Below are 26,169 nucleotides of genomic sequence, written 5' to 3' on the forward strand. Positions count from 1 at the left end.
TATGAGGGGTGCATGGGTGGCTCAGTCCGCTATGTGTCTGACTTTTGGTTTTCGGCTCAGGTCATGATCTCACCGGGGTTTGAGCCCCACATCAGGCTCTGCACTGACAGCATGGAGCCTGCTTGGGATTCTCTCTCTCCCCCTCTCTCTGCACCTTCCCCTGCTTGCTTGCTCTCTTTCTCAAAATAAATAAATAAACATTAAAAAAAAAAATCTTATATATGAGATACTTGAAAACAATACAGAAGAATATACAGCAAGATGTGAAAGCTACCCTTGATGTCCTTTTTATTCCTGTTCCTTTTAAAATGTATAACTCTGTATGTAGTTGGTGTATATGTTTTTTCTGTGTATACACTTTCATACAAACATGTGTACATGTAAACATTAAGAATGTGACTATGCCATAAATTTTTATTTACTTTTTTTTTTAGCAGTAGTATTTGAAGATCTTTCCAAGTTGGCTACATAGAATTCCATACTGAAATGTTTCAAGTTTTATTTACCTATCAGTTGTTGGGTACTGTTTTTTCATTTTTTCTGTATTATAGTCAGTCCTTTAAAGAGTATCTGTGTAATAACTTTTTGACACATATGGAAATGTTTTTGTAGGATATGTTCTCGTAAGTGAAATTACAGATCAAAAGCATTTGATAGATATTACCAAACTGCCTTTTGAAAAGGCTGAGTAATTTTATATTCCTTCTGATAATTTATGTGACTGACCATTTCTGTGCATTTTCATAAATTATATTTTCAGAATTCCAATTTTTGACATTCTGATGGATGCAAATTAATTACCATTGCTTTATTTTGCCTTTTCTGGTTATGAGAGAGAAGAGAGCATTTAAATTTCTTTACTGGCCATTTGCATTTCTTCTGTGATTACATATTTTTCTAACCAAGAAGAGACTCTAGTTATTAAAAATAAGGAATGAATATAGTTTTACAACAGAAAAACTAGTTTTGTTCATTAAATCCCTATGGGATAATGGATATAAAATGGTTGGTTGTTAATAAAATGATAAATTCATCTCAGTGTTTATACGAAGAAGCTAATTAGCTAAATGTTATTCTGTCTCTTAAATCCTTTTAGTTTAAGTAGAATTTCATCAGTGGACCTTTGCCTGTTAGTTAGCTGGGTATCAGTTATACAAAGTTAGCATTTATGGGCAGTTAGAGAACAGATGATAAACATGTGCTTTGCTCTTTTATTCATCAATTCAATAAATATCTTTTGATTCCTTATTACATACCAGACACAGTTCTAGGTACTGGGATGGAGTAATAAACAAGACAGTGGTGGAAGGGGGGAGGGAACATGATGTGCTTATTTATTTTTCTGAGGAGAGGCTCACTGTGGTGTTGATAAATATATGGAGCCCTGAATGACAAGAAAGAGCAACTATGTGATGATCTAAGTATCCCAGAAAGAGAAAACAGTATTGCCAAGGTACCAGGAAGAAGCATAACTTTGAAGAATCATAAAAGAGACTAGTGACTGCGACCTAGTGAGTAAAGGAGAGTGTAATGAAGATGAGAGGCAGTTTGGGTCTTGTGGATCACAACAAAGATTTTTATTTTAATTTTAAATGCAGTGAGAAGCCATTGGAGAGTTTTAGGCAAAGCTGTGGCATAATCCAGTTTATATTTTTGATAGACATAGAATACAAGGCAGTATGTCACAAGTATTATTCAGCAAATGGGGAGGTTACAGAGTTGGGACTTTAACTTGATCCATAAAGGCAAGTAAGAAATAAATGGAGGGGAAGGATGTAGTTTGATGTGGTAGCAATAAAGAACGCCTGGCTTTCAATTGGAAGACTTGGTATTCAGTATTGACTCTACTTCTTTATAGCTCTTGGCCTCTACATAAAATTTTTAACTCTCTTCTTAGTTTCTCTCATCTTTCTGTGTACTTTGGTTGCTGTGAAGAGCAAGTCAGACGAAAAATGTTTATAAAAGTGTTTTGTAAACTGAGACATGCAATATGGTATGTTTGTTTACTCAGGAAAAGACTTATCATCTGTGTGGTATTATGCTAAGGACTGTGGAGTGATTCAAAAAAATGAATTATACCTGGTTTCTGCTGCTCAAAGAGGATATAGTCTAGTAGACAATGTGGTAAATACCTAAAATACAAAGTTAAGAATGGTAAACATCTTAAGAAAGATGCAGATAAAGCCCTATGGGGAGTTAAAAGAAAGAAGAGCTTTCTTCTTTCTTGGGAGTTGGCGGTAAGGCTTTCAGAGTAAGAACTCTTGAATGAGGCCTTGTAGGACTTGAGTAGAATATGGAAGGGAAGAGAATATTCTCAGTAGGTGAGTCTGTGAGTAAAGGCATGGCAATATTAGGCAGATTCAGGATGTGATAAGGAAAGGTAGTTTAGAATTAGATCATGCAGCACCTTAATATTAGGATAAGGAAGATGAATTCCATTCAATAGGAATATTCTCAGCAGGTGCTTAATTCTGCAAATATTTATTGACTATCTGTCATTGCCACATTGGTGCTAGTTTGGGCTATGAAGATACAGTTGATCTCAGTCTATTTGCGGAAGACAAATTATCTGTTATTCTAATGAGGCAGGATCATAGGACAAGGAACATCTCCAGCTCTCTGGCATAATGAGGGAAGCCTTTATAGAGGTGTAGTAGACCTTTCGTTATGATATGAGGTATCTTTGTACTTAGCAGGTACCAGAGATGAAGAGAGGAATATAAGAAAGGCATTCTGTGTTTTGGGATGGCTGGACGAGGTCTTTGTATGCAGTGCAGGGTTGTCTAGAGCTTTGTTACAGGGGTAACTGGAAGATTCAGGTGGTGGTATGGAGACTAAATTGGAAAGGATAGAGATTTGAGGTGAGGAGTCTGGAAAGGAGACTGTTAGACTGGGCGAAGTGAGAGGTGATGTAGGACCAAATGAGAAATAGTAGCTATGGGACAAAGAGCCTAGACAACTAGAGAGATGCTTAAGATGTACAATTGGCAGGACTTACAGATCAGTTGGATATGGGAGAAGAAGAGAGGAAAAGGACCATATGGAATATAGAATGATTTCTGGATCTTTGCTGTTTCAGAATTTCAGAATCTGCTATTGCCTGAGAAGAAAAGGGGTGGATTTGGAGAGGACTTAATAGTTTTATCTGTATTGTGTTGAAGGTTCTTTTAGGTTAGTTGGAAGTGGGAAGAAGGTCATCACAGATGTTGATATTCCTCCCCCACCCCAAAGATAGGTCATTGTTCACCCTAGTAATTAATTTCAGTGAGGATACAAGCCAAATTATAGGGGTTTGAGGGGTGTATGTATGTAGAGAATTTGGTTGTAATTGGAAGCAGAGAAAAAGATAAAATACAAAAATACCATTGTTTGTTTTTTCTTATATGTATGTATTTATGTACGTATTTTTCTTGTTTGTTTTTAAAGATTTTAAAGATGCATTATTTAATCCTTGAAATAGTAAATGGACAGCAAAGGGTTGAAATCACAAATAGTGGAATAGTCATGGAGGAGCCTGGAATAGTGCATCTCAAACTTTAGTGAGGATCTTGTTAAAATGCAGACTCTGAATTGGAAGGTCTGGGTTGGGGCTTGAGATACAGCATTTCTGACAAACTCCCAGATGAGGCTAATGCTGCTGGTTTGTGGCCCATACTCTTTGAAGTAAGATCTAGAGAGTATGGCATTGATAGCATTATAGAAGAGTTAGTCTTGGATAGGAAGAAGAACACCTCTATTCTGAGATCAGGTAAAATGTGAGGTAGATGGAGATACAGATTAAGCTTGTAGGTGGGAGCTATGCCTGATAATTTTTTTTATTTCTGCAAAATAGAAGTAAAACAATGTTAAGAAAAGACTTTGGAATGGTGTTAACTTGAAGACAGAAAGGTTTGGAATAAATTGTGAAGGTTTGGAATAGCTACTAAAAAGAGAAGGGAAATGAGTGAATTTGGAGCATTTAACATTCACTGAACAGTGAGGATTTGTTTGGTGATGGTGTCTGTAGAAATAATTGGAGTAGGGAGAGACTATATATGAAGATTTTTGAGATGATAAGGTACTCTCAGGGGAGATAATGAGGTCTGAAATAGAAAAGTGGCCTTGAGAGTACAGAGGGGAGGATGTGGTAGGCTACATAATGGCCCACCCAAAGGTGTCCATGTGAACCTGTGAGTATACTTCCTTACACGACTTTGCAGATGAGGTTAAAATGAACATCTTGAGATGGAGAGATTATCCTGGACTGTACACGTGGGTCCTCTGTAATCACAAGGGTCTTTATAAAAGGAAGCAGGAGGGTCAGCAGAGTCAGAAAAGGCCATGTGAGGACAGAAACAGCAGAAGAGGAAATGTGATAAAGGAAGCAGAGGTCAGATTGTTGGAGGACCAAGAGCCAAGGAATGGACAGCCTTAAGAAGCTAGAAAAGGCAAGGAAACAGATTTTCCCAAGAGACTGCAAAAGGAACAAAGCCCTGGTGATGTGCTGATTTTTACCCAATAAGACTGATTTTGGAATTTCAACCTTCAGGTACTGTAAGATAATAAATTTGTGTGGTTAAGCCACTAAATCTGGTAATTTGTTATAGCCACAATAGGAAACATGCATAGAAGTGTGGATGTAAGGGAATGTAGAGTTAGAACTGATAAAGTGAGGCAGTTGATGAGATGTGCTGTGGGCATCAGGAAACTGGGAAGATGTCTAGCCTGGATAAATGGGTGGAAAAGAGTGGTGAAATTAAAATTATAGGAGGAGATATTAGAGGAAGGTATTCACTTTGCATTAAGTATAGATTAGTTAGGGTAAAGGAAGATTTGAAACAGGAGGACGGATTTAAGAGGCTGCCCTAGTATTGTTAATAGTTACTTGAAAAAAATGAGAAAAAGTTAATTGAGCTGTTCCAATACCAATACATGACAAATTACATAGGAATATTTAAAATTTTGACTGAGAAGGTAACAAAAGGGATGATTGAGAAAGGCAGGTTTTTGACTACTTCAGGTACTGTTTTTCATTTTAAGAAGGCATTTTTTTACTAGTTTTATGAAGATATAATTTAGAAAATTATGTATTTAAAGTGTCATTGTGATGATTCGCTATGTGTATATATTGGGAAAGGATTCTCATATCATAATCAGGTTATGTAATACATCCATCACCTCATAGATTTAATTTTTTTGGTTAGACTTCTCTAAGTTAATTTCAGTTATACAATATTATCAACGGTAGTCACCACGTTACATATTAGATCCTCAAACCTTATTAATCTTGTAACTGAAAGTTTTTATTATGTTGAGGTGCGTTCCTTCTATACTGTTTGTTTAGTTTTTATCATGCAAAGTTGTGGAATTTTGTCAAATGCTTTTTCTGCATCTGCTGAGATGATCCTGTGATTTTTGTTCTTCATTTTGTTGATGTGGTATGTCACCTTTATGGATTAGCATATGTTAGACCGTCCTTGCATGGGAAGCATTGTTGTATCTTTTTTGGGAGGGTAATCAAGTTTTTGAAATGCGTATAGCTGCTATTAGAATGTGAAATAGGGTAGAAAAATTAAGCTAAAAAATGTTGAGAATAGTGGCTAATGTATCAGACATGAACATGTATAGAACATTTCTATCATTTTAGAAACTTCTTTTGGATAGTGGTTATATATTGTTTTATATAATGAGGAACTAGATATTATTATAGTAAAAATTTTAAGAGTTAGTGTTAGCATACCTGGACTCTTGGAGAGATTGTGTGATACAGTTGAGTGAATACTACACCATGCTCTTTCTCTAAGGAACACTAACCTAATTCACAATGAGCACTAACCAGTTGAGTTTCGGGATATCAAGCTTTGATTCTGGTTCTGCTTTGTGTTGTATGAATTTGCAAGCCTTAGAAACATGGAAAGTTTTCTCAACTTCTTAAAGAGATACTACCATCTCTCAAAAACATTAAAAAGAGACAAGAAACAGCTAATATGTATTCACTGCGTAGAGATATTAGAAAAAAACATTTTTAAAAAGAAGAAAAATCTTATCTTTAAAGAAAGACTTGCTATCTACCATCCATTTCGTTCTTTTCGTTAAGATACCATGATATCGTTCATTCTGTAGTCTTGAAGATGCACTTCTCTCTTACCCTCGTAACTTTGTATGGCTGAAGTATTAGATCATTTGTAAAAATGACTTAAACTTGAATTTTGTGTTTATATTTAATTTTAGGTTTCCAAACCATGTTTGTTTCAGACCGTAAGCACTGAGAGAATGCATGTTTCCTAGGACATGAAGTTAAAAGGTTAAGGAACTTATATAAGGGGCACCTGGGTGGCTCAGTCGGTATGATTTTGGCCCAGGTTGTGATCTTACCTTTTGTGAGATGGAGCCCCATGTCGGATTCTGTGCTGTGATAGCACAGAGCCTGCTTGGAATTTTCTCTGTCCCTCTCTGTTTGCCCCTCTCCAGCTTGCACTCATGCAGTCTGTCTGTCTGTCTGTCTCTCTTTTTCAAAATAAGTAAACAAACATTTTTTTAAGTTAAAAAATGAAAAGTTAAATTTTTGAAGAGAAATAGAAGAATTAGAGAGGAATGGAGGGTATGTCCAGAAGAATTTAATTGATACAGAGATCAAAACATATAAAAACCTCATTTCTAAAATAACCCTTTTATTTTTTACTTTTTAAAAAAAAATGTTTATTTTTGAGAGAGAGCATGCACAAGCAAGGAAGGGGTAGAGAGAGGGATATAGCAGTGAGCTGGATGGGAGCTCGAACTCACAAATCTTGAGATCACGACCTGAGTCCAAGTGGGATGCTCAACCAACTGAGACACCCAGGCACCTCCAATATATCCCTTTTATAGACCAGAAATTTTTAAGTCTTTGCTGATAATGCTTATCCAGATTCTATCCAGAAAAGAATAATTTAGTAGGCCACGGGAGTTAATTGTATTAGGGTTTTACGTAATATCTTTGTCTCTCTTTTCTTAGGTAAAACTTAGTCATAAATCTCTCAGTTAAATATAATTTATGTGTCTGTATGAAATTGATGATCTGAATCTTGCTAGTGTAGGAAAGTTAATTTGAGGAAAGTTCTGTACTGTTACCTCTGATGAAATGATAGTCTCTTTGCTCTCTCCTGCTGTGTACCTTTCTGTTGCTTTAGAAGCATGGCATACGAGACTTGTTTTGAGGCCCAAGAGTTTAAAGGGAAAAGACATAAAAAATGTGGCTGAGTGTTTCATATTATGACACTGTTGGTTCCTGTATTAAAGTTATCTGAGATAGTTACCACTTTATATTTAGCAAAACAATTTCTCTCATTTTTGTAAATAGTTGTAAGCTTATTGGTGATTTTAATGATTGGTGTATATGAATATTTAATGATAAGCAAGTGTTAGATTTAAGTATTTTCTAAACTGTGTTCCCATTAATCTAAAATAGTGTTGCATAAATACTTTATATAAAATATTGGGTTTGTATGAAACACAGGCTCAATGTTGAACAGCAATTGGCCCTCAGTACATTTTGAAATGTTTTTGAAAGAGTGAGGGAGAAGTTTAATTTGTATTTGAGTTTATCCTAAACCTAATCATCATTTTATTTTCATATTAGAATTATAGAATGTTTCTAAGTGTTTTCCTCCATACTTTACTAACATCAGATATAAACAGAATTTCCAGTCCTTTCTTTTCTCTCTGCCCTGTTTTAATTATGGGTTTTTAGGAGTTTCTTTGTTTTATTTACTCTCTCCCCATAGCTTCTACAAAATTTCAGCAAGAGTTCTCTCCTTCACAGTGTGTTAATTTTTTTTATTGTGTTAACCTAGCTACTTTTCAGTCAGAAGGTCTGGATTTAAAACCTGGCATACAAGGTAGATCAGGCAAGGTTCTGAAAGGAAACTGAATCCAACTGAGATGGTGCAAGAGACTTTCACGAAGGATTGCAGATAAAGGGGTGGATTAAGGGAACCCACAAGGGATGTTCCTGTAGTTACAGAGGGAAGCAAGGAAAATACAGTGTTTTTAGAGCCTGATGAGAGCTGTGGAGAGGGTGATAAGGGGACACAGCTTCTGTCAGAAAATGTGACCAAAAGGGAGGATGCTGGGAAGAAATAATCCGGCCTTCTCTGCCTTCTGATCTGCCAGTGACAGCCCTGAAACTCAGAAGGTGCATTTGTTGAGGTTAGCCTCCTTTGGCACAGAGTTGGATAGAAGAGTATTGGAGGAATAGGGTAGTGACAGTAAGTAATAACCAGTACAACTACTGATGAGTATGGGATTGATTTTAGGTAACATAATATTTTAGATTACATTTCTAATCTGTAAACTGTAGATACTTCACTAGGATTGATGTGAGCATTAAAATGAGACCTGGTAAACATGTCAGAGTACTATCATAGTGCCTTTGTCTTGTAGATACTTGTTTTTAGTTTTGATAAGGTGAGGATTTGAAAACTTCAGCTTCCTTTCACATGGTGCTGTGCTGCATTTGTTTTATAGGAATTTTGGTTGTCACTGTATTTAAATATATATGATAGTTTTTATATTTTCCAGTATTTTTTGAGAAGTGAATTGCAGTCATTATTGAGTAGTTACCAAGATTTAGAGACTGCTTTTACTTATTGCCCAAAGACAGGCATTGTCTTTTTCACTCTTGCTGTAGACAGAGCACTACCGACTACTGAATTTGTGGAGTGAGGAAGCTTTACAGATGTAGAGATTAGACTTTGGTGAAAGATTGGTCAGACTTCACCCTGCTACTGCTACCATTGGTGTACCCTTGTTGTGTACTTCTCTTTTCTTTCTTTTTTTTTTTTTTTAAGCAGAAGGCTCCCAGGGGCCTCAGAAAGACCTTTTTTTTTTTTTTAATGTTTTAAAATGTTTATTTAATTAGAGAGAGAGAGAGAAAGAGTAAGCATGGGGGGGGGGGGCAGAGAGAGACAGAATCTGAAGCAGACTCCAGGTTCCAGGCTGTGAGCTGTCAACACAGAGCCCAACACGGGGTCCAACTCACGAACCTGAAATCACGACCTGATCTGAAGTTGAACGCTCAACCGACTGAGCCATCCAGGCACCCCTGTACTTCTCTTTCCTTTTCTTTTCTTTTCTTTCTTTTAATTATTTTCTAATCTTTATTTATTTTTGAGAGACAGAGTGTGAGCAGGGGAGGAGCAGAGAGAGAGGGAGACACAATCTGAAGCAGGCTCCAGGCCCCAAGCTGTCAGCCACAGCCCGACGCAGGGCTTAAACTCATGAACTGTGAGATCATGACCTGAGCTGAAGTCGGATGCTCAACCAACTGAACCACCCAGGCGCCCCTGTACTTCTCTTTTCTAAAGACAGCAGTGATGCTTCGTCACACTTTTGTTCCTAATCCTTAGAGTATTTCTTCTACCAGAGATCTGGTTTCATCCAGTCTCACCTTTGAGCATTCATAGGCTAGACCAGGATGAAGACAGTCTATTTTCAGGAAAATTTTAGCTACCAGATAGATAATAATCTGCTTAAAAGCATTTTCTGTCTTTTAAAAAAGTCTCCCCCCAAAAAACTGTATTATGATTTTGAAATTTAATAGATTTCTATTTTATGTAACAAGGTTGAGTTAGTAGTTTTTGTAAATTTCAGACTGAACTTTTCTGAATTCCTGACTAAATCTTCATTATTTTCCACCAGACGTTCTGCCAAATCCCGAAGCAGAAGCCCATATTCCTCTAGGCATTCAAGATCTCGTAGCAGGCACAGGTTGTCTCGATCCAGAAGCCGTCACTCTAGCATTTCTCCTAGCACACTAACTCTGAAGAGTAGCCTGGCAGCCGAGTTGAACAAGAATAAAAAAGCACGGGCTGCAGAGGCAGCAAGAGCTGCAGAAGCCGCGAAAGCTGCAGAAGCAGCTAAGGCTGCTGAGGCTGCTGCCAAAGCTGCCAAAGCCTCCAACACTTCTACACCTACGAAGGGGAGCACGGAGACGGGTGCCGGTGCATCTCAAACAAACCATGTGAAGGATGTGAAGAAACTGAAAACAGAACACGCACCTTCTCCGTCAAGTGGTGGGACTTTAAAAAATGACAAGGCAAAAACAAAGCCACCTCTTCAGGTAACCAAGGTGGACAATAATTTGATTGTAGATAAAGCCGCCAAGAAAGCAGTTGTAGTTGGGAAGGAGAGTAAATCTGCTGCTACAAAGGACGAACCAGTATCTCTTAAAGAGAAAACCAGACCACTTACACCAAGTTTAGGAGCCAAGGAGAAGGAGCAACATGTGGCTTTAGTGACCTCTACGTTACCACCATTACCTTTGCCTCCCATGCTGCCTGAAGATAAAGATGCCGATAGGTAAGTGCAAAAAAGTTTTGTCACTAACGGTTTATTTTTATTATTTTGAAATTATTTTTTTACTGTTTATTTTTGAGAGAGAGAGAGAGAGAAAGAGCAAGAGCGAATGAGCGTGGGGGAGGGGTAAAGAGAGAGGGGATGGGGGAGATACAGAATGTGAAGCATTCTGTCAGCACAGAACCAGCCTCGGGGCTCGAACTCTCGAGCTGCAAGTTAATGACCTGAGCCGAAGTCAGACACTTAACTGACTGAGCCACCTCGGCGCCCTTGTCACTAACAGTTTAAAAAAAGAAATGTAAGTTTGGAGTGAGAAATTACCTGAAATATCCTCCCCCCCCATAAAAAGGTTATAAAAAAATCATAAGTAAATTATCTTTATTATTATTTTCACTTTAAAATGAAGCACACTGCTTGTAAGATGACAAAATATAGGTTATGCTAAGAATTCCAGGAAAAATTTGCTGTTGGCTTCGGAATACAATGTATATTTCCGATTGAGTTTGGGAATTAGAGATGCTAGTACTGTGTTTTCTTTGATTTAATATTCCTTAAATGACAGTATCAGAAACAGGACATTTATGAGAGACTCTCTCCTGGGTGATTAAAGCAGGTATATTCATTATTTCTAGGTTTCTTCTGTGGCCTTATACATTTATCACTCTGGGTAGCTTTATGAATTTATTATTTTTTAGACTTTTCTTGACCCTTTTAATTTTTTGCAGTTGGAGATTCATTATGTATTACAGAAAACTCAATGTGGTTTTGCTTTCCTTTAACATGTTTACAGATTCTTTTATGAATATTGGGGGTATGACTTTTTTTTGAAACATTTTATTTTTTAGAGGATTAAGATAAGAGTGTCTGTAAAGTAAATGTGGTTCTAAGAATATTTCTGAAACATATGCTAGGATAGAAGCATTATGCTACTGTGTAATGTCTGTCTGTTACACCACTTAACCTTTTTCATTTTTATTTTTATGGAGAAATTAGAGCTGTTTTACCCTCATTTTCTGTTAAAAAGCAACTATATGAGCAGTTTTCCTAGCTGACATCTTTATAGAATTTGGAAACAAGTGGATGAGAATGCTGTGTGGGTCGGTCTTTCAAGTGCTCACTTTGGCTGGCATTATGAACATTTTATAATTTAAAACAAAAAAACCATAATTCCTGTGTTTTGTGTCCACTATAATGTCTTTTTTCTACAATCAAAAATGTTGCCAAGAGAACTCATCCAATATAATCAGGTATTCTCCAATTAAACCACTCTAATTATGGTATTTACAGGTTTCACTATTCTCTAGGAACACTGAAGGTTCATAAACAGAGTAGTGATTTGTAATTTTGATGAGTTGTGGAATGGACTCTCCAGCAGAGAGGCATGAATGCAGAACTGAGTCACTTCATTAGTGAGAAAATAACCCATTTGCCAAGAATCTAGTAATTCTGGGCTGGTGAGACTGGTTATTCTCTATTTTTCATATATCCTATGGAGATAAATTTTTACTGGTGGTATTTTCAAGAATTCAAGACGCATGCAGGTGAATGCTTTAAGGAGGGTATTTTTTGTGCATCCTTTTTTTTTTTTTGACAATTGACTGATTTATTGAACAATAGAATCTAAAGTTCTGATCTCGGATGTGTACAATCCCCATTTAGCTTTGCATCTTTTATTTTTTATTTATTTATTTTTTTGATTTAACTTTATTTTTTATTTTTTAAAATTTACATCCAAACTAGTTAGTATATAGTGAAGCAATGATTTCAGTAGATTCCTTAATGCCCCTTACCCATTTAGCCCCTCCCCCCTCCCACAACCCCTCCAGCAACCCTCAGTTTGTTCTCCATATTTATGAGTCTCTTTTGTTTTGTCCCCCTCCCTGTTTTTATATTATTTTTGTTTCCCTTCCCTTATGTTCATCTGTTTTGTCTCTTAAAGTCCTCATATGAGTGAAGTCATATGATTTTTGTCTTTCTCTGACTAATTTCACAGCATAATACCCTCCAGTTCCATCCATGTAGTTGCAAATGGCAAGATTTCATTCTTTTTGATTGCTGAGTAATACTTCATTGTATACATACACCACATTTTCTTTATCCATTCATCCATCGATGGACACTTGGGCTCTTTCCATACTTTGGCTATTGTTGATAGTGCTGCTATAAACATGGGGGCACATGTGTCCCTTCGAAACAGGACACCTGTATCCTTTGGATAAATGCCTAGTAGTGCAATTGCTGGGTCATAGGGTAGTTCTGTTTTTAGTTGTTTGAGAAACCTCCATACTGTTTTCCATGTGCATCCATTTTTTTTTAACGTTTATTTATTTTTGAGACAGAGAGAGAGAGAGCATGAACAGGGGAGGGTCAGAGAAAGAGGGAGACACAGAATCTGAAACAGCCTCCAGGCTCTGAGCTGTCAGCACAGAACCCAATGCAGGGCTCGAACCTATGGACCGCGACATCATGACCTGAGCCGAAGTCGGACGCTTAACCGACTGAGCCACAGGCGCCCCAGTGTGTGTCCATATTTAATGAGATGTTGGTATATGTCATGCTTATCATCAAAAATTTTTTTGACCTGTATTCTTTTTGGTCTCTTCTGCTTTTCTGTTGTGTCTCTGTTCTTCTTTCTTTGAATATGTTTGCACATTTCATGGATATAGAAGTTTTTAAGACCCCTGGCTACTACTACTAACATGTGTGGCCACAGATCAATTCAACACCAGTCAGTCACTCTTCTTTTGATGCTCCATTGTCCTTGGTCAGTGGGAACTCCTTAAGCTGACTGTCTTGTCCTTTTGACATGACCTGTTTGGTTTTGAGTACTTCCTAGCCAAGTAATATCTTTTAGGCTTACTTTGAACTTTGCTTCTCCTTCAGACCCGGAATTTATTACTCTTTAAAAATCACAAGATAGACTGTTAACTATATACTTTCATATAATAAATTGTTTTGTTTTAAAGGAAATTAGGATTATACTATGCATAATACTCGACTTTTTTTTTTCATTTAATATGTTGGAGATCATGCCATATTGGTATATGGATAGGTTCAATATTCCTGTCTATAGGAATGATAAATCATGCTCTTACTAACTATTCTATTGGTTAAGGGATACTTAGATTTATAATAATTGTTTGCTATCACACTCTTGTTATATTAATATTTTATGTACATTTGAGCAATTTTTGTAGGATAGTTATAAGGTTGAAGTATATACATTTAAAATCTGATTAAAAGCTGCCAAATTGTATCTTAATAGGACTGTGTACCAATTTATACAGTCTATAAAATATATGATTATTTAATTTTGCGTTTTTCTGATTATTGAGATAGCATCTTTCTGAATACTTGTTGGCTATTTATTTTTTTCCAGTGAACTACTTGTTTATACCTTATGCTGGCTTTTCCTTAATACTGTTTTTCCTTTTTTTTTTCCTTATGTTAAAGATCTTGCCTTTCAGAGTCTATTGCTTGCCTTTGACATTTATTTGTTTTGTTTTTGGCTATATGGATGTTTTCCTTTTAAAAAAAATTTTTTTTTAATGTTTATTATTTTTTGAGAGAGAGAGACAGAGAGCAAGCAGGGAAGGGGCAGAGAGAGAGGGAGACACAGAATCGGAAGCAGGCTCCAGGCTCTGAGCTGTCAGCACAGAGCCCGATGCAGGACTCGAACTCACAGACCGCGAGATCATGACCTGTGCTGTAGTGGGCTGCCCAACTGACTGAGCCACCCAGGCGCCCCGGATGTTTTCCATTTTTAAATATAGTCAGATCTGTCATTTTTCCCTTAAAACTTATGGGTTCATAAAGTTAAAAAAAACTTGACTCAAATCATACAGAAATTTGTTTTTGGTTATTAGATGAGGAAGAAAAATGATCTCCCCTACCACCCTGTAGGCTGATAGATCCAGTTGTTTCTAACATCACTTACTGAATAGTCCCAGCTCACTGGTTTGTGGTGCCATATATAAAAATTCTTATAGATACCTGTATTTCTGGACCCTCTCTTCTTTTTTTTTTTTTAAATGTTTTATTATTTTTGACAGAGAGAGAGAGACAGAGAGACAGAGCATGAGTGGGGGAGGGGCAGAGAGGGAGGGCGACACAGAATCCATACAGGCTCCAGGCTTTGAGCTGTCAGCACGGAGCCCTATGTGGGACTCAGACTCACCGACCACGAGATCATGACCTGAGCCGAAGTCGGATGCTCAACCGACTGAGCCACCCAGGTGCCCCTGGACCCTCTTTTCCATTAATGTGTTTTATTATTTCTTTGCCAGTACTTTTTTGTTTTGACTTCTTTAGATGAATAGTATATTGGTTCTCAGACTCAAATACCGATTAGTGAATAGCTCTGCTATTCAGCCTCAGCTTCAGTGCTACTGTATATGAATTTGAGCCCAGTGTTGCTAGAGCCTTTGATTTTTTTTTTAAGAAGCCTGAAATCTGAATGTTTATGTAAATTTTCTGATTTAAAAATATTTACAATTTAATTCATAGTTTTTTTTTTTTTTTTCTTATAAAACATTGGGTAGACCATAATATATATTCCTTGACTTCAGCCAATCTTGGCTTCTAGTTTGGGATCTTTTATAAAATTTGTTTTAATGTTTATTTATTTTTGAGAGAGAGAGAGAGACAGAGAGAGACAGAGTATGAGTGGGGGGATGGGCCGAGAGAGAAGTAGACACAGAATTCGAAGCAGGTTCCAAGCCATCAGCATAGAGCTGGATGTGGGGCTCGAACTCATGAACTGGGAGATCATGACCTGAGCCAAAGGTCACGCTTAACTGACTGAGCCATCCAGGTGCCCCTAATTTGGGATCTTTTAAAACAGGTTGACCACAGGACAAGGCAAATCTCACTTCATTATTGTTTTTTGGAAGTGTTTTTTGGCAGATTTTTGTCTTTATTCTTAGATTTTTATAACCTGCTTGTCAAGTTATATTAAAAAATTTTTTGCTTGTGTTTTGTGTGGGACTCTAGTGAGTGTAGTAGATTAATTTGGAGACTAATAGCTTTACAGCATTACAGTTTCCTGTACAAAAACATTGTTTCTTTCCATTCATTCAGATCCAGTTTTATTTTCATCATATTTTTAAATTTTCTTCTATTGGCCTTGTATATTTCTTGTTAAGGCATTTTACCTTTTTAGAAAGAAGCCTTTACTATCTTTCAATCCTGATTTAGCGACCCGTTAGCTACATTACTCTAGGACTCCATTTGTGTAGTACTTTATCCTACTGCTTGCTTGACTATGTTCTCCAAAAGTCTGTCTAAGTTCCTTTCTGAGAGGAGTTATATCTTAAATTTTTTTGATGTTTATTTTATTTTTATTTTTTTTAAATTTTAAAAAAAATGTTTATTTTTGAGAGAGAGGGAGAGACAGAGTGTGAGCAGAGGAGGGGCAGAGAGAGAGAGGGAGACACAGAATCCGAAGCAGGCTCCAGGCTCCGAGCTGTCAACACAGAGCCCAATGTGGGGCTCAAACTCACAAACCATGAGATCATGACCTGAGCTGAAGTTGGACCCTTAACCATGTGAGTCACCCAGGTGCCCCTGGAGTTGTATCTTGACCTGAGCTGAAGTCGGATGCTCAGCTGACTGAGCCACCCAGGCACCCCTGATGTTTATTTTTGAGAGAGAGAGAGAGCGTGAGCAGGGGAGGGGCAGAGAGAGAGGAGACACAGAATCTAAAGCAGGCTCCAGGGTCTGAGCTGTGAGCACAGAGCACAATGTGGGGCTCAAACTCACAAACCATGAGATCATGACGTGAGCTGAAGTTGGATGCTTAACCATCTGGGCCACCCAGGTGCCCCAGGAGTTGTATCTTAATGTATTTGTTATAGTTTTTATTGTTAAAGTCCAGTGCCTTACCTAACATCTAGTACATAGAAGCATAAAATCAATTGAACGTATGGACATTAACATTGAAAAGGAGGGTATGTACCATTACTGTAAAAATAAAACTGCAAACTAGTTTCCTTTTGAGCATGTTTTCTCTGTTAAAGAACCTTCTGGTGAGTAACACGGGGCTATGGAGAAAAGGCACAATTTTATTATAGTTATTGATAAATGGTTTTTATCAGATGGTATTAAAGCGTGCATTTGTACAATAATATTGTTTAACACGAATAGAAGTTATAATTAAATGATTTACATTGATAATGTCATTTGTAATTTCCGACCGCAGTGGTGTAGTCTCACTAAACTTTTTCATTATCGGACTCATAACTGCTATGAAAGTGTGTGAAGTCCAAATTTTGTTAATCATTATAAGATTTTCTTTCAAGAAATGTCATTTTAAAAAAATTTTTTTCAACGTTTTATTTTTTGAGAACGAGAGAGTGTGAGTGGGGGATGGTCAGAGAGAGAGGGAGACACAGAATCCGAAGCAGGCTCCAGGCTCTGAGCTGTCAGTACAGAGCCTGATGCAGGGCTTGAACCCACGAACTGTGAGATCATGACCTGAGCCGAAGTCTGATGCTTGACTGACAAGCCACCCAGGTGCCCCAAGAAATGTCATATTTTTAAGCAGATTTTTTAGTAACTGGGAGGTTTAAAATAATCAGATTACCTAGTTAAAATTCGGAGTTCTTTATGCATTCAAAAAAGTACAATACAAACAACTTAAATTTTGACCTGTAATTTCCGTAAGCTAGAACCTTAAATATTCAAGAGAGTCATTATCCAGTTTAAGAAAATTAACCCTGGAAAAGGGCAAAGCTAAATTAGTTGTTCGTGGTTATTTAAATGGGCAAGATAAATAACGCCATTTAGTGTTATTTATTTAATAAGAGACTTTTTCTTTTAAGTTTATTTATTTATTTTGAGAGAGAGGGCATGAGTAGAGAAGGTGCAAAGAGAGAAGGAGAGACTCCCAAGCAGGCTTCACACTGTCAGCACAGAGCCCGATGCGGGGCTTGAACTCACGAAGCATGAGATCATGATGTGAGTTGAAATCAAGAGTTGGATGCTTAACTGACTGAGCCACCCAGACGCCCCAAGACTTTTTTTTTTTTAATGTTTGTTTATTTTGAGGGAGAGAAAGAGAACACATGCGGGGGAGGGGCAGAGAGAGAGGAAGAGAGAATCCCGTGGGCTCTGTGTTTGCAGCGCTTGAACTAACGAACACTGAGATCATGACGTGAGCCTAAATCACGAGTCGGACCCTCAACTGACTAGCTGCCCAGGTGCCCCATATAGTGTATTTATTTCTATAAAACCTCTTTATGTCTCTCCAGCAGTCAGGATGCTATCACAGAACTAATGAATTTTTCTGTGAAGCATGACTAATTTATTTTTTAGTCTTAATTTACAGTTTCATAGTAATTCTAAATCATCTTTAAAATATATGATTTTTTGAACAGATTTAGATTTGCAGAAAAATTATAATTATACTACAGAGAGTCCCCATACATACTGTATTTAGTTTTTTTGGTATTAACATCTTATATTAATATGGTATGTTTGTTTCAATCAGTGAACAAATATCAAAATATTATTGTAACTAAAGTTCATACTTTGTTCAGGTTCCTTAGTTTTTATCTAATCATTTTTACCCCCAAATTTGGTATTTTGCAATTGAATAGTTTATTAGTTTAGCTGGAAAGTAACTTAGTTTAGTATTTTGCCATTACTACTTAAGTGTAAGACATGGCTGATTATTATTTCTCAAATAAATGTGTTTTGTTTGTCTGACTCCTTTCTTCCTTAGCTTACGAGGAAATATTTCAGTAAAAGCAGTTAAAAAAGAAGTAGAGAAGAAACTACGATGTTTACTTGCTGATTTACCACTGCCCCCTGAGCTACCAGGAGGAGATGATCTCTCAAAGAGTCCAGAAGAAAAGAAAACAACAACACAGTTACATAGTAAAAGGAGGCCTAAGTATGTGCTTGCTTTCTACCTGCTCTTAAATTGACCAGAAATGATTCTGGGTCCTCATAAAATCATAAAACACAAAAAAATTAAGATTTAAAATAATAAAAAGTATATTTACTCTTTAAACTTAAGTATATGAATAAATTCTACTAGAGTTTCGAAAAAAAATTCATAATTCCCTGCATACCTATTCAAAATGACTAATAAAACTAAATTTAATTTTCTCTCATGGTTTGTAATGTATTAATTTCTTGGGGTATTATATGTTAAAGATAATTTCTATAATTAAGTTTTTAAATAATACAAAACACTGAAATTGGAGAAGGTGGAAGTCAGCATTCAATGAGCCCAAACAAAATTAGTAATGGGCAAGCTGCTATGTTTTCTTTGCTTTTTAGCTCCATTTGCTCCTATTACTAAATACATTTTTCATTTTGCAAGAGGTGGAGTGGAAGAAGGTTTGAAATCTGTATCCTAAATTAGCTTCAAGTAAGTGCCTAGAGATAACTCCCTTGAAATGTGTTCATCAGTTAAGAAGTGAGCATGTTGATTTCTTTTTTTACTTCTACTTAACCAAGGGAAGGTGTGAGTAAGACTTTGAGTTAGATCTGATTTTAGAATTGCTGTTCAGGTGCCTTGTGTGAGTATGAGGCAATTTTCTAGTATAGAGTAGAAAACTAAAAAACTTTTAAAAGTCTTTCTGAGTATTGTAGCTTTATTCCTTTACTTGAATTTCTATTACATACCAGAATATTGAAAGACTATTAAATTATGTATCTTTTGAAGAATGTCAGATATTTGTCATATATAACACACCCACAGCCACAAAGTATGGATTCCTGAAAGTTGATTATATTAATACTTTTTTTACTCTCTTGGACTAAACATCTTTCTAGTATTTCCATTTTTAAGATAATTTCATCTAGCTGTAAGTCTAAATTTGTCAGTAAGCTTTATAGTTAGATTTTTGGTAATGTTCATTATCAAACTTGCTTTTTGGAAGCATTTTATATATTTTGTATATATATAATATATATTATATATATAGATGATGAATGAAAAGGAAAACTTCCTAAAGGTTGGTTAGAGAACTTTGACTCTTTGTATCAGTGTTGGTTTTATCCACTCATTGAAAAATTACATTTTATTAATCTGGAAGTTCTTATATAAGCCTTAGTTCTTTTTCCAGTTTGTTAGTCTATAGAAGAAGAGTCAGCATGGAGAAATGATGCCTTGACTTTCATGATAATTTATAATACTTTTTGGGAGAGGGTGGATATTAAATATTAAACAGTTTATTCAACTTGCTTGATTGTATATAAAAACTTAAGAACTATATTTGATAGAATATGTGGGCCTCGCTATGGTGAAATCAAAGAAAAAGATATTGACTGGGGAAAACGCTGCGTGGATAAATTTGATATCATCGGAATTATTGGAGAAGGTACCTATGGACAAGTTTACAAGGCCAGGGATAAAGACACTGGTAAGTATGCCAAATACTGTGGATCTTTGGATCTATTGAATGTACTTAATTTGTGTTTTTTAAAGTGGTTTTTTAGTATTTGTGATGTGTAGCATGGTGGGATTTAGATTTCTTTAATTGTGAATACTTACATTGTTAGTAATCGGGGAAAAAAAGTATCTTGACCTTAATTAGCCTTAGTAGTAAATTTTGTTGTATTAAGCCTTATGCAACACTTTTTCTTTTAGCAAAATATTCTTTTTTTCTGTCAAAGTTACCCTTTGGAGGCCATATTTGGCAGCTTAATCTTTTAGAACATAATCAGGAACCTGTGAGACAGTTTTAAAGGTTTTACAGCTAGTAAAAAGTAACTGTGCAGAGGCTACATATTTTACTAATAACTCTTAGAGCCAGTGTTTAATCTTTACTTATAATTCCTTGTTGAAATAAACCAATAGATTAAAATAGCATAGCTATTTGAAGCCATTTAGTATAGGGGAGACTAGACTACCTTATGCCTGGAAACTCTGGAACGCAGTTACGGCATACAGTAATACTATTTATACTGGTGATTCTGCATTATCAAAAAGAGATTAAATTGTAGCTTTTAAAAGCTGTTTAACAAATAAGGAATCATACTTTATTTTAGACTTCCATCAAAAAGAATTAAATAAGTTTTAATGATTAAAAGTATAAACATCCTTCTTTTGGAAAATTTGTAAGGACAGAATTCCTTTTTTTCTCCAAAGAAGAAGAATGAACAAACCTTTTTTTCTAATTTTTTTTTTTTAAATTTATTTTTGAGAGAGACAGAGCATGAGTTGGGGAGGGGCAGAGAGAGGGAGACACAGAATCTGAAGCAGGCTTCAGGCTCTGAGCTGTCAGCATAGAGCCCTGTGTGGGGCTCGAATTCACAAACTGAGATCATGACCTGAGCTGCAGTTAGACACTCAACCAACTGAGCCACCCAGGCGCCCCAACAAACCTTTATAATAGTGAACTTTTACTCACAGGATTTGTGTGTGTGTGTTCTTTTAATAGTGAGATCTTATCTGAGACAGTACTCACTCATATCTGAAGTATAAAGTCATTTAGTGTAGTGGGAAGAGCACATACTTTTGAGATAGCTAAAACAGATTTTGAATCTATGTCTCACTGCTGGGCTGGGCAGCTTTGGATAAGTTAATATGTCCGAGCACATTTTGTCACCTGCTTAATGTATAGAATCTTCTCATCTGTTGAGAGATTTTATGCATGTATAAGCATATTATATAAATTTAACCTCCTCTCTATTTTTTTTTTTTTTTTGAGGGAGAGAGAGCATGAGCCGAGGGGTGGTGGTATAGGAAAAGGGAGAATCTTCAGCAGGCTCTGTGCTCAGTGTGGAGCCCAAAGCAGAACTTGATTTCAAGACCATGAGATCATGACCTGAGATGGAATCAAGCTGGACAGTTAACCAACTGAGCCATCCAGGCATTCCATCCCCTCCTTCACTTTTTAAAAATGGTAGTGTAATGCAGCTACTGTTCATCATCTTGCTTTTTTCATTTAATATATCATACAGAGCATACAGTAACAATACTTATGGACCTACCCCATCCTTTTTAACAGTTATATAGTATTCCACAGTTTGGATAATTTAACTAGAGACTTAATTTCTTGAGCTATGAACATTATCATTGGTACTTTGAAAGCTAAAATATATTTTGTGAGTAGTAAGAGGTAGGAACAGAAATTTTGAATTAAAATAAAGTTAAAATTAAGAAAAATGTCATTTGGTTTTGTCAGCTGCTAACTTGATTTTACTTAATTTTTATAGGAGAAATGGTAGCCTTAAAGAAAGTACGTCTAGATAATGAAAAGGAAGGCTTTCCAATTACAGCAATTCGAGAAATTAAAATTCTCCGGCAGCTTACCCACCAGAGTATTATCAATATGAAGGAAATAGTGACTGATAAAGAAGATGCTTTGGATTTTAAGAAGGATAAAGGTATGTGTGCATATTTACATAACCAGTTCTGCATACGCATGATGTTGCTAACTTGCAGATTTTGTCATAGGTATTAACTATATGAGTAATTACTAGGTACATAAAACTATTGCATTAATATCATACTCTGTTTTTAGATGTAGTTGAGTTGAAGAATTATTTATTTACTTTAGTGATATTTGAGTCCCCTAAGAAACAAAACATATTTATCAGTATTACACATATTTAGTAGTAGTAGTTTTTTGGAACATCAATGTATAATTTTTAATCTTCATTTTTTAGTTATTGAGAAATAGTTTATAGTAGTATAGAATATATGCTTATCTTACATTTTTTAAATGTTTTAATGCCTTAACACATAAGGAAACTTTATGGTAGGCATTTATGTTATTTCTGAACATGTGGTGGCAAAATCTTACCTGAAATTGCCTTTAATGAATTATAGTGGTATATGCTTTTAGCAGAAAAACTAAAAAGAAATTAGCATGCTCATTAAAGTAGTTATCATAAGGCATATGGTAGGTAAAAGGCTCTACTTCCAGTAGGTTTTAGGATCTTTGAGATTTTGGAACAAAAGTTGACTTCATTATAACCTGTGGTTTTCAAAGAGCAAAATTCTTTTTCAAATCTAAGATAAGATAGATTAAAATAGGTGTTCTGATTGAACATGGTACTTAACCCCCTCCCATCCGCAACTGTACACACACACACACACACACACACAATCTTAGTCTTCTGGGGAACAGTATAAAAAATGAGTGACTTAATACATAATAGTTATTTTGTAGAAAGGAACTTCTCAAAGTATTCTGTATGCACTATGTAGAAAATTTGAATTTTTTTTTTTTAATTTTTTAAATGTTTATTTATTGTTGAGAGAGAGAGACCAACAGAACGTTGAGCGGGGGACAGGCAGAGAGAGAGGGAGACACAGAATCTGAAACAAGCTCCAGGCTCTGAGTTGTCAGCACAGAGCCCGATGCAGGGCTTGAACTTATGAACCATGAGATCATGATCTGAACTGAAGTTGGACGCTTAACCGACTGAGCGGTTGAGCCCCTAGAATCATCTTTTTAATTGATACCACTTTCATTAGTTGTTGTCCATAATAACACCAATATTCCTTAGCTTGATTTTAATCCAGTTTATATTATTCATCATTTCTTATTGTGTAGTAGAAAGGATACTGGTTTGACTTGTGTTGGAATGTCTGAGATTTGTGACTTTGCTTACAAGCAGTGCAACCTTATTTGCAAGATCTTTAGCCCATCTGAGCCCTTGTGACCTCTTCATCCATTAAAGGAAACATTATTTTTCTTACTGTGTAGTAAGGATTAAATTAAGATCTTATATATGACGGTTGTATGTAAATATTTTTCATTAATGTCATACTATAGCCAAAATTAATATATTCTTCCTCCAACATACCCTGAACCTCCTGCTGCTTTGATTTGTGGGATCATATCCCTGCCTATTTCTTTAACCCCATCTCTGCCATTTTTCTGATTGTCCACCAAGCTTCAGTCATATAGGTCACATATGCCAATGCACTTCGCTGCCTTAAAGTCTTTACATATGCTGCTTCCCTGGGCTTAAACCTCTCTACCCTCAACACACACATGCATGCACGCATGCACACACGTGTGCACACACAATTTGAAAGACTGTTTTCTCATCCTCTGGGTCACAGACTGAATGTTACTTTATTCATCAGTGAAGCCTAACCGGATGGACCACTTTCAACTGAATGGAGACACAGGCAATTTAAAAGCCTTAGTTTTTTTCTTCATAACTTTTTCCAGAATAACTACTGATTTGTTATTTACTTGTATCTCCATATGAGAATGGGAACCATACCTGTTTTATTCATTATTATAACCCTTACCTAGCTCAGTGACTAGGCCATAGAAGGTACTAAATAACTAATTGCTGGATTGGTAATTAAACTCTGCTTACTATAGCCTGTTCATACTTTAATACTTTTTTTGTTTTAATTTTTTTTTAATGTTTATTTATTTTTGAGAGATACAGAGACAGAATGTGAGTAGGTTAGGGGCAGAGAGAGAGACACACAGAATCCTAAGCAGGCTCCAGGCTCTGAGCTGTCAGCCCAGAGCCCGATGCAGGGCTCGAACTCACAAGCTATGAGATCATGACCTGAGCCAAAGTCGGACGCTCAACTGACTGAGCCACCCAGGCGCCCCAATACTTTTTAAAAGAATACAGTAGTCAGAATTTTCCTTGTATCATATTTATGGTCCTTATTTATTTTCCTTACTGGATTATAAGTTTCCTCAGTCCTTTGTTTTTTGCTTTGTGTTTTCTCCCCCACAATGTCTATCACCATATTTTACAAACCATAGATTTTCCTCTATTTGCTTCCTCATCTTTTCCCCCACCATAATCCTGTTTGTAATTGTTGGAATCATGATACATAATGTGTTTTACTGTGGGGAAGTTACATTTAGATGCCAGCTATTAAATATACTACAGTACGTCAAGGAGTATGGAATTTAAAACCTAATCCTCTTTCAGAATTATTTATTTTATTGAGGTAAAATTGACATAACATTGTATTAGTTTTAACAGTATAATGATTTGGTATTACATATATTGTGAAATGAGCACCGTGATAAATCCAGTTAACATTCATCACTACACAGTTACATTTTTTTTCTCGCGATGAGAACTTTTTTTTTTTTTTGAGAGAGCACATGAGCTGGAGTGAGCATGAGTCAGAGAGGAGCAAAGGGAGTGGGGAAGAGAGAATCTTAAGCAGGCTCCATGCAAGCATGGAGCCCAGCACCGGGCATGATCTCACAACTCTGAGATCATGACCTGAGCTGAAATCAAGAGCTGGATGCTTAACCGACAGAGCCACCTAGGCACCCCATGATGAGAACTTTTAAGATTACTGTCTTGGTAACTTTCAAATATACAATACAGTATTATTAACCGTAGTCACCATACTGTGTATTACACCCTCATGCACACAGTTATTTATTTTATAATTGGAAATTTCTATCTTTTGATCCCCTTCACCCATTTTGCCCACCTCTTGTCCCCTGCCTCTGGCAACCAGTCTCTTCTTTCGATTATCTATGAGTTTGGGGTTTTTTTGTTCTTGATTTTGTTTTAAATTTCACATGTAAGTGAGATCATATGATATTTGTCTTTCTCTGTTTGACTTCAGGGCACAAAACCCTCAGGGTCCATCCACATTGTTGCAAATGGCAAGATTTCCTTCTTTTTTATGGCTGAATTATATTATACCATATAGTTATGCTACATTTTATTTATTCAGTCATCTTTTGATAGACACTTAGGTTGTTTCCATGTCTTGGCTGTTGTAAGTAATGTTGCATGGGGGTACATGCATCTTTTTGAGTTAGATTTTTATTTCTTTTGGATAAATAACCAGAAGTGGAATTGCTGAATCATATGGTAGTTCTACTTTTAATTTTTTGAGGCACTTCTATACTGTTTTCCATAATGGCTGCACCATTTTACATTCCCACCAACAGTGCATGAGGGTACCCTGTACTCCTCGCCAACGCTTATTTCTTGTCTTTTTTGATAATAGCTATTCTAAAAGGTGTGAGGTGATATGTAATCCTTTTTCAATGAATCTATTAAATTTGGTTTGTTTTATTTTAGAGAGAGACAGTGTATGAGCAGGGGAGAGGGGCAGAGGGAGAGAGAGAGAGAGAGGGATAATCTTAAGCAGGTTCTACACTCAGAGCAGAGCCCAATGTAGGGCTCGATCCTACAACTCTAGGATCATGACTTGAGCCAAAATCAAGAGTTGGATGCTCAACTGACTGAGCCACCCAGGTGCCCCATGAATCTATTCTTTCTGGTGAAGGAACCACGATGATGCAGACTGATTTGGAGAAAAGGAAACTAGATCTGAAGTCTTTGGGTTCTAATCCTGATCATGTTAGCTGTGTACCATTATTCCAATTGTGATTGCTGTCCTGGAGCAGAAAGACAGTATGGAAACTTTGATTTAATATTTTATATTAGAATTGATGAAACTAAAACAACAAAATAAAACCAAATACTTAACAGTAATTTAAATTTGAAAATTGTAAACAACACAAAAATCAAGTAAAATTGCTAACATAATAATATAAACTTTGTGCCTGAGTGGCTCAGTCTGTTGAGTGTTGGACTTTTGGTTTCAGCTCAGGTCATGATCCCCGGGTTGTGAGATCAAGCGCAAAGTTGGCCTCCGCTTTGAGTGTAGAGTCTGCTTAAGATTCTCTCTTTTGGGGTGTCTGAGTGGTTCAGTAGGTTAAGCCTTTGACTCTTGACTTTGGCTCAGGTCATGATGTCATGGTTCGTGAGTTCTAACCTTGTGTTGGTCTCTGTGCTAAGGCTACAGAGCCTGCGTGGAATATTCTCTGTCTCTGTCTCTCTGTCTCTCTCTGTGTCTCTCTATTCCTTCCCCTCCCACCATTAGTTCTTTCTCTCTCTCTCTCTCTTAAAATAAATAAATTTAAAAAAAAT

The 26,169-nt window shown here is 36.3% G+C and overlaps 1 protein-coding gene across 4 annotated transcripts in view; it reads left to right on the forward strand.

Annotated features, from left to right (window-relative positions):
- CDK13 (cyclin dependent kinase 13) overlaps nucleotides 1-26,169 on the forward strand; it is a 123,006-nt gene that overhangs the window by 16,362 nt on the left and 80,475 nt on the right. For all 4 annotated transcript variants that reach the window (XM_053218651.1, XM_053218652.1, XM_027071608.2 and 1 more), the window contains exons 2-5: nucleotides 9,658-10,317; nucleotides 18,038-18,208; nucleotides 19,549-19,688; nucleotides 21,487-21,657. In XM_053218651.1, coding sequence (XP_053074626.1) covers nucleotides 9,658-10,317; nucleotides 18,038-18,208; nucleotides 19,549-19,688; nucleotides 21,487-21,657 — 1,142 coding nt within the window. The remainder of the gene's footprint in view (nucleotides 1-9,657; nucleotides 10,318-18,037; nucleotides 18,209-19,548; nucleotides 19,689-21,486; nucleotides 21,658-26,169) is intronic.

Source organism: Acinonyx jubatus, chromosome A2 (assembly GCF_027475565.1).
Source record: "Acinonyx jubatus isolate Ajub_Pintada_27869175 chromosome A2, VMU_Ajub_asm_v1.0, whole genome shotgun sequence".
In the NCBI taxonomy this organism is placed as follows: domain Eukaryota; kingdom Metazoa; phylum Chordata; class Mammalia; order Carnivora; family Felidae; genus Acinonyx; species Acinonyx jubatus.